The sequence below is a fragment of the Limulus polyphemus genome, unplaced genomic scaffold, assembly GCF_000517525.1.
Source record: "Limulus polyphemus unplaced genomic scaffold, Limulus_polyphemus-2.1.2 Scaffold26, whole genome shotgun sequence".
Classification (NCBI taxonomy): Eukaryota; Metazoa; Arthropoda; class Merostomata; order Xiphosura; family Limulidae; genus Limulus; species Limulus polyphemus.
In genome coordinates this window covers 342,100-352,393 of record NW_013665636.1, presented here as the reverse complement: position 1 = coordinate 352,393, position 10,294 = coordinate 342,100, and the positions used below count along the sequence as shown (strand labels likewise).

General features: G+C 33.8%; 1 protein-coding gene across 1 annotated transcript in view; it reads right to left on the bottom strand.

Moving 5' to 3' along the window:
* The window catches only part of LOC106459141 (protein trachealess-like), a 168,121-nt gene that overhangs the window by 79,515 nt on the left and 78,312 nt on the right, over positions 1 to 10,294 (bottom strand). Inside the window, exon 3 of the mRNA XM_022385736.1 lies at positions 2,731 to 2,810. Coding sequence (XP_022241444.1) covers positions 2,731 to 2,810 — 80 coding nt within the window. The remainder of the gene's footprint in view (positions 1 to 2,730; positions 2,811 to 10,294) is intronic.

Here is a 10,294-nt window from a genome sequence, read left to right as displayed (position 1 = left end):
CCATGCCGGGCCAAGAGGGGCCGATCAGCAAGCCCCACTAGTGATAACGTCGCGAGCTTTACGACTTGATTCACTTGATATTCAACTATAACTATTTGTGAATGGGGCTCATGATTAAGACTTGCAGCCAAAATCTTCAGCAAGTAAATAATTGAACAGAAAAAAATAAAAACAATCTTTTTCGAGTTTAAGTTCATTTTATTTATAAATAAATATACATTGAAACTTTGGCAAGAATGGACGGCAACTGCCTGTTGTTGAGACACAAGTGTGAAGGACTGACGTTTCAAAAGTCTTCCGCCTTTATGAAGACGAAAGGCGGAAGACTTTCGAAACATCGTCCTTTACACTTGTGTCTCTACAACAGGAAGTTGTCGTCCATCCTACAAAGTTTCATCATGAATACTCTGCCTAAACAATCTATCAAAGAATATATTACTCTTAGCATCACTAAACAATTCTAAAGAGTTTGAAATTCGAGATATTTCCTGTAACAACCCGGCTGAATAAAGGTTGTGATTATTACTTGAATTTATGCTATGAAATATCACCTGTAACACTGAAATCTGATAATTCGACCCAACTTTATAGGGATGACCTGATGATAGACGTTCTCACTAACTTCTGAGAGAGTGCTCATGTTTCAATTGCAATATAAGTAATCTATATCCAATGATTAAAAAAAAAAGTTTTTCAATGACGGCAATATAAACGTTTTGTAAAATTTAAAAGCTAATTTATTATCTTTAGCGAAGTATTTTTAGTAGAACTGAAAACGTTAACTGTTTATCTCGATTGGCCTGCGAGTTAGATTTGCTTCTCGTTGGTCACGTGACCTTGGCTGGTTTTGAAATCTAGGTGTCGCTTCTCACGCCCGGATGTACGATAGAAGAATTAACAATGATCCAGCTGCTGTGTTTACACTATAGGAAGGAATACCTCCCAATTATTTTTGTTTCAGCTTTACGAGAGGAAATTAATTTTCACGATGAATGAGGCTGATCAGTATTCTTCTCTTACAACCGCCAGGGCGGTTCCCGAGCTTTCCACAGCAGTACATTAATAACAGGTGCAAGTTTTTCAAACACTTTTTTAACGATTTCTTTATTAACTTCCCTTATTAACAAAGTCATGCACCATTGTCGTGGAAAACGGAAAACGTTTTCCAGCGTTCTCTTGGGACTTTAACAATGACGGTACAATTACTAACTCGGTCTGCAACAAATGTATGAGTTACCCTATGCACTAGTAAAACACAAAGATATTCACTATAAAATTAAAATAAGCGTCAACACTACTCCCGAAGAAATGTAGAGAGCTTTTACAATATCTGGACAACCATTAGTGTATTATTCTATAGGGAAATTAGACTTGTGAGTTCCGTTGTCGTATAGTTACGTTATTTTCACCAATATAGGCACATTCCTTGACGTATCTGGTTTAACCACTCTTTTTACTACATTATAATTAGTAAAAGTCTGTAGTGTGAGTAAGTACCACCTCCATCAGAGGGCGCTTGCTCTAGATAACTTAATTCTACTCATGAAAATTGCATAATCCTACGTTAAGCACTTATAAGGTTTAGAGATTGTTCTTCTTATGAAGGTTAGGTGCTATAATACAATCAATGTGTTCTCTATCATAGGTTTCCAGAACTGTTACGTAAAAATAAAATCAGTCACAAAACATAAAAAATTATTTTCAAGTTTTACATGTTAGATATTTTTTAAAGGTAAACAAAATATGGTAACAATAGTTCTAAAATTTTAATTGCAAAATGAATCACTGCAGAATAAAAAAAAAAGAAGAAGAAGAAGAAGAAGGAAAAAATAATGCTAGGCTTTTCGGCAGTTTCCTGATAGCTGTTTTTCACTCTTCGTGTGTGCGTCATTGTGTTAACAATATTATAAAAGCCTTGCGTTACATCACAAGGTCACATGATCTATTGTTTACTCCGCCATATTGGACGTCAAGCGCTTACATTGGTCTCTGATGAAAAACGATAAAATTGTCCTCTAATATCGTGTTATCTGGCGTTGTGAATCATCTTGATGATGCGCATAGAGAAATATATGTCGAGAATCTAAAGAGCTGTAGAGTTTTGGGATCTGTATCTTATGCTATTAATAAAGCATGTAAAGTTTTACGGAATCTTATTTTGATATTGATTGCTGTTGACCGCTAGAAGGGAATGTTTGACATCCAATATGGCGGCGTTGAACGAAACAGGAAGCTTTATTCAGTTTTCCATCATTGTATAAAAGTTAAAGAACTTTTTTTCCTTATACAACTCAAAATTACAGAAGAAGCAACGACTTATGTTGTTATACCTATATTTACGTCGGTATTGAACTACGAATCATCAGCTTGAGCTTCTGTTAGTTTATATACATGCTATATATTGTTTTTATTTTCACTTTTTTTGCACAAACCTATTTGAAGGGCTATTTGTGCGTAGCTGCCCATATTTTGAACTGGTAGATTAGAGAGAAGGCTGTTGGTCAACAGTAAAGACTTGGGCTACTCTGACCAAAGTGTGGGATTTGACCGCCCCTACACAAGGCCTCTAAAAGCGAAGTGCGTTTTTGTGACCTCAAATCCACAGTTTGGGAACGCCCAGTACGTGCCTTACAATATTTTAAATAAAGTGACCATGAATGAGGAGAACGTAATAGAATAATAATTCAATTCCATGAACTGTTTCTAATGAGTCTTTAGGAGTAGACGTACCTGCAAAATATGTGTTCCTTGATGTTGCTCAAAGATAGTCATTGCCAAATCTTGTATGGTTCGGGCTCGTAAAGGTGCGCCTAGTGAAGACAAACAATAAAGAAATTAGTAGATATCTCTTCAACCAAATTTAATGTTGGATAATTTACAATACAGATGCTTAAAAAATATTAGTGTTATCATTTTTCATTTAAACTCGCATGCCAACTGCTATATAACATTTTAAAATGGTTTCTAAACATTTCTCAGACATAGCTTATTTTTTAGTCTCATATTGATCACAGACAGAATCAAACTAAAACCCAATGTGTATTTCATTTTTTCATTTACACCTCTAAAGTTCAGCTGAGTACTGGTAATGATAGGGCTAAATGGAGATGTTAACAGACAAATCCCTCATTAATTCTAATTTGGTCTGAATGATTGTTATAATGACTTTTAGCTATCCCTATTTGTCTTCACTAACTGAAGAGGATGATGTACTTAACACGAGGGAGAGAGAAATCAATTTTCCAAAACTAAGGTAAAACAAAACTCGAGTAATATCGAAACTTATAAATTTAGTATAGTAATATTAATCAACAGATATGTTAAAAGAAATATGTTCATGAATATATGACTCAAACAAAGACATAAAGATACACATATCAGTAAATCTATATATGCATATAGATTGATATATGAACAAAACAGGCATGTATTTTTGAGCATTAGTAAGTGTATTGAATGAGGACAATCATCAATGAATTATACGGTGATATTACAGAACAATTACTTTTTTTACAAAATCATTTGATCACAAAAACATTTTACAAAGCATTGCTTTTGCATAGAAAGATATTACAAGTCAACTTAGTTTTTTATGAAAAAAAAAGGTTTTTACTAAGCAACAGTATTTTGGGAATAATTTCTAAAGACCATAAGTTATTACCTAATAACTTTAATTACTGCTTTTATACAGTGATTTTGGCAAGCATTTTTTTTCTGACACAAAATGATCTTACTAAACAACAGTTTTTATGGAATGATTTATCACTAACGGTTATTATAGAATGATTTTACTAACTAAAAGTTATTCTAAAATGACTTTACTAAATAACCATTTATTATAGAACGATTTTGCTAAATAACGGATTATCTTGGAATGATTTTACTTACTAAAGGTTATTCTAAAATGACTTTACTAAATAACCATTTATTATAGAACGATTTTGCTAAATAACGGTTTATTTTAAAATGATTTTACTAACTACAGGTTATTCTAAAATGACTTTACTAAATAACCATTTATTATAGAACGATTTTGCTAAATAACGGTTTATTTTAGAATGATTATAATAAATAATGGGTATTATAAGATGATTTCAACGAGTAATAGTTTATTTTAAAATGATTTTACTAAGAAGCAGTAGTAAATAGAATGGTAGTTACTACAATATTTAGAATCAGTTGTATATGAAATGTTTAACGTTTGAAGATAACTTCAAAATAAAAACTGAATGAACATTAAGTTACATGGTTTGGGTCTAGTAAGTTTTTCTTTCTCTCGCTAACAAGCTTTATTTTTTAAAAGAAAAACAAAATTTGAGACAAATTATCAAGAAGTTTTTCAATTGCACATTGTTTACTGTGAGCGATTGTGAAAAAAAAAATATATTTTGCATTAACTCGTACTCTTTAATGCCGAATTCTTATTCTCATGTCTTGAATTTTTCTTAGAATTTCTTTTTATCTCATGTGTTTTATTTGAAATTTATTTTACAAAAAGTTAAAATAAATGTTTTTTCTCTATGGTGTTCATTGCACTAACCACTATTTTTGCTTCGAATGAAAAAATAAAAAGGATACTTGCACCGTAAAACTAAATAAATGTAATAAATAAACAAAATATTTACATAAAACCAGTATATACTTGAGATATGATAATTTTATCACGTTCATTTCATGTTTATAACTTGTGTCAGGAACAATGCTTACTTTAAAAATATCAGTAACAGCGGAGACACTATAAAAACAAAATTCGCTTGTCCGAGAAAGGCTCTGATTTTTATTGCTTTGAATCTCCCATAACATTGGACTATTTGAAATTGTATGTGCATATGTAGGGCTGTTCATTTAGAAACTATACTAAACTTTATTAACTAGCTTACACGTACGTGGATGATGTATACGAAAATAGGACAGATTTCTTGGATAAAAAAAGTATACCAAATACAATACATCCACGTCCGATAAGAATGTGAAAAACGCCGGAAAAAACGTATAACTTTCTTTGAGAACAATCGAATTAATAGTTAAAAGTCTGATTAAAATTTATTCTTTACATTTTAAATAACTTCACCAAATCATCAAAACTCAGTTAATATATATATATATATATACAAACAGCGGCTTAAAACAAAACTTTATATACACCAATGGAAACATTGAATTTTCTTAGAGTACTGAAAATTGGTCTATAACATACGAACCATCACGATCTTAAGAACAAAAATCTACAGTCTAAGAAACTATAATGTTGTTAGTTACTAAATGACGCAGCCCTCTAGTTACGAGTTTATGTCTTCTAGATCAAGAGATGGATCCGATAAACATGTGCTAGAAGATTTCTGTGCAATAAATTAACATGGATTATACACTTACAAACAGGTCTTCTTCGTGCTCATGTTACTACTTATTCGTGCAAGGAGTCCAAACACATTAAAAAGACATTTCACTATTTGATTGCTGAAGGAAATTTGAGTTAGGCTTAAACAAACGTAGTGTATCTATCTATCTATATAACTTGTAAGTGTATATTTATACGTTTGTGTGTGTAAATATATATATATATAGATAGATAGATACGTTAAGTTTCAATCTATATAAACGCTTATTTTTTCTCTCTCTAAATTGTCGGTTTTTTTCAATTGACTCAGAATTGAAAATATTCAATATTCCTTTGAAGAAGGGACTAATGTAATATCGTTATCGACACGGTATATCCATAAGTCTATATATATATGTGTGTATGCGTATATTATGTGAGTATATATGTATATACATATACCCATGTGTGTGTACTATATATATATATACATTTACAGCCTGTGTATATATATTGAGAACCTGCTTGTCTGTTGTCTGCCGTTTCTGATCTTGGTGAAGTTTTTTTAGAGTATCGTATCAATTTGAATTACAGATGTGCTCTCTTCACTGGAGTTCACAGCATCATTGTCATAAACAAATTTTCTTCTATAAAGCCCTTTCGGAAAAGCTCGGCCCAGCAACCTCGTCAGGAGACTGAATTACATTTGTTGTCATATGGTAAAGCGAACCATGGGCTGCAGGAACGAGGGAAGGGGGGGGGGAGTGAGGGGAAGAGAAGCTTAGAAGAGAAATATTGCTGCTTCATGTTACTCTCTCGATATGCAACGTGTTTTAATATTTTTAAGATGACTTATTCCTTGATAAGTCTTGTTCAGAGTTTAAACAGGATCTTGATGAAGCTACTTTCTTGGCACTACTTCATTTTCCTCTTTAAATATTAACCAAGAATGTTCAATAAAAGAAATTTAGAGCTCTTCAGGTCGACCTTAACAAAGAAGATTTTCATGCAGATACTTACAATCTAAGGTTAACACCAGGATTTAACTGGATACGTTATCACAATAGAGAAAGCCGACACAAAGTTGCTGAAACGTCAACTTACCGAAAGATTCTGCCCAAACCGAAGACAAACTTCATTAGTAACCCCCATAGTAATAAAGGGTGTTTAGATCGATCATATCAGTCCTCTCTTACACGTCAACCTTCACTAATATCCGAACAGTTGTTTGGATCGATCATATCAGTCCTCTCTTACACGTCAACCTTCACTAATATCCGAACAGTTGTTTGGATCGATCATATCAGTCCTCTCTTACGCGTCAACCTTCACTAATATCCGAACAGTTGTTTGGATCGATCATATCAGTCCTCTCTTACACGTCAACCTTCACTAATATTCGAACAGTTGTTTGATCGATCATATCAGTCCTCTCTTACACGTCAACCGAACAATTGTTGTTTTTTTTTCAAACACACTTCAGTATCATTGATACAATGGAGGTGAAAACAAAGAAATCTTACATATTTATCATTTAACATTTTAAAAGGAAATAATACGTTTAGAAGACCACTATAAAACTCAATCCAAAATATTTTGGTATGTTATACGCTTTTTTACATGATAGATATGAATATTTATTTAAACTATTGCTTGTAATAAGTTAACGCTTTACTTTCGTTCACACTGTTTTAAAATGTTGTGTAAAACTATACACAAAGACTATCTGCGCATCGCCGTCCCTAATTTGAACTGATAAGACTTCAGGGAAGACAAGTCAATAGCACCCTTTCGCCAAATCTTGGGCTACTCTTGTATAGTCGAATAGTGGTCTGGCTCTGTTAACCAAACATTGGGATTCATTGTCGCTTTTATAGTTTGTCCACAGCTGAAACTGCACAACGGCACATCAGTCAGCGCGAGCCTTCCAATCCGCTGTTCAATAAGAGACCGAGAAAAACGTGTTGTATATAATGATAAATCACCCCATGAAAAGCGTATTGCGTATAATAAAATATTAGGTATTCACGAAGGTCTTGTGTCCAATCTTGTAAAAGGTCATGTAGAATCTCATATATTATAAAGAGTATCAAAAACCAGCATTAGTTACACGATTATTGAACTCTCATGCTCGATTGTTGTGCATTCAAGATAATATATTTATTACGTTAAACAATTTAAAACCGCTAGGGTTATCGTAAGAAAAGCAAATAATTGAAATTATGTTTTATTTATTTGTGGTTAGAACATCGATGGGAGGATGAGTTCTAAAAAACATCCAACATATCTATGTTCCGAGCAGGTGGCCTAAAAAGCGGCGGATCACAAAAATAGCGCTCTTTCAAGGCAGACACTAACGCATGTGAAATAAAACCTAAGAGGAAAAAAGCACAAGTTAATTGAACAGGACCTCCAGGGAACGACTTCTCTTCTGTTCGAAAACTTCCCCTCGACCATTTCCCGATGGAGATAGTAACCACCCTATGAACCCGATATCATCGCGTCACGCGCGAAGTCTTAAAGCTACGATATTGTGGCCAGTTTTTCCCTTGGGGCGTTATGAACGGGCTAGTGGTCAGCAATCAGAGAGCAAGCGACACAGAAGACTACTGATGTCCACAAGTTGAAAAAGACTGTGAATCATTTGAAGGAGTAACTTCGTTTCTAATACCTACTCGTATGGAGCCATCCATTTAAGTTCCTCATTTTCAACAGACTGTGGACCAAATGGAGGATCAGTTACATGAAAAACTGTTCCGTCATGTCCAGAGGTCGGTGACCTAAAAGACTTGTTCTATATGGGTTTGAAGTAATTTATTATGGTGACATAGAAAAGACATACATGCAATTACAATACTACAGATATTGACGCAGAAAGTTTAGTCTAAAAGCATACACAGAGAAAATGTTTTGTATGTAGTGAGATACAATTAATAGTTTGATATGAGACAGAGGAGCTTCGAAGGTTTACATGAGTGGTTCGAGAAATGTTAACTGAGTCACATTCATTTGTATAAAAACAACAAAATATTAACTACATAATAACATACTCTCAACTCCAGCCAGTAGTTACATGAATAGATATTCTCAACTTCAGACAGTAATTATTCAATCATACTTTCACCCTCAGTCGCTAATTACATAGATATATCTCAGTATCAATCAGTATTTTCATAAAAACACTCTCAACCTCAGTTGCTAATTACATAAATATATACTTTTAACCTTAGATAGTTAAGTGCTCGACCACAAACAGTAACTACATAATTATTTACTTTGAACTTCAATCACTAACTACACAAGTATATGTGGCTGAGGTTGATAGTATATATTTGTGTAGTTAGTGACCAAGGTTGAGAATGTATATACTTATGTAGTTACTGGCTGAGGTTCATCAGAGTATAAATTGATACAGTTAGCAAGTGAGGTTGAGAATATTAACTACACAAGTATATATATTCTCAACCTCAGTTGCTAACTGTATCAATCTATACTCTGATGAACTTCAGCCACTAACTACACAAATATGTACTCTTAACCTCAACCACTAATTACACAAGTATATATATTCTCAACCTCACTTGCTAACTGTATTAATCTATACTCTGATGAACCTCAGCCAGTAACTACACAAGTATATATATTCTCAACCTCAGTTGCTAACTGTATTAATCTATACTCTGATGAACCTCAGCCAGTAACTACACAAGTATATATATTCTCAACCTCAGTTGCTAACTGTATCAATCTATACTCTGATGAACCTCAGCCACCAACTACACAAATATATACATTCTCAACCTTGGTCCCTAACTACACAAATACATTATTGCAACCTCAGTCTGTGACTACATAAATATATATTCTTAACCTCAGCCAGTAACTACACAGATACATACTCTCAATCTCAACCAATATCTACAAAAATATATACATTCTCAACCTCGGTCACTAACTACATAAATATATATTCTTAACCTCAGCCAGTAACTACACAGATACATACTCTCAACCGCAATCTGTAACTACATATAGCTATATCTATACTTTCTATTTCAGACAGCAATTAAAACAGCAAGAAAACACTATAACCTGTTTAGATCAGATTTAATGCTATTTGTTTGAAGCTCTGTAAGAGTTCCTAGCTTATCCTTTCTACCACTTCTGCAACACGTCTAACCAAAAGGGGATAATATCCATAAAAATCTAACTGTCCCCAATAGAATCGACTAGAAAAGAACACTTAAGGAAAAACCCAGGGGGAATTTTATATACAAAAATAGGTTTTATCAAAGTAGAACCGCACAACATGGTTTTGTCTCCCATACAAACAGTCATCAATCGAGTGGGGCGGAGGGGGATCCCCCGTTGCCACAAACGGTTAAAACAACCCATATCTTGAACTGCGATGAAAAACAGTTCAAGTGTACACTTGGGTAAAGGAAACTAGCCAAATAGCCGCATTTGTATGATTCAAGAACCTACTGCTGTTCGGCTGAACTTCCTGACAGAAAATTTATTACTAAAGAAATAAATGGCCCAAAATATGTTTATACTCCAGTGATTTACAATATTCCTTCCTCCTTCGTACGTTTCCAGGTTTAAACTAGAAGAGTTTTGGGGAAAAGGCGGTGAGACAGATAATCCTTCTGCTTAACCACCTACCCCCACCCCCCACACGAAGGAAAAAAAATACAACTACAAGCATAAATATATATACCGAGGCATAGAATTCAAAAGCCTGTCAATTTGAGATAAATAGCTGACCAGTTATCTGGCCTCTTGCTTACGACTTTAATCAAGTTCGCTTTCCGACTGACGTATGGATTCCATCTTCTGGTGTTTTATTTTCTGAAAACGAGGCTTGTGGCACTTCCCTAGAATGACAATTGACCTCATAGTAGTGTTGGTTGCTTCGCCTCGCTGCTCCACTTGAAGCAAGCTTTGTCTCTACGGGTTATTAGCCATTAATCTCCC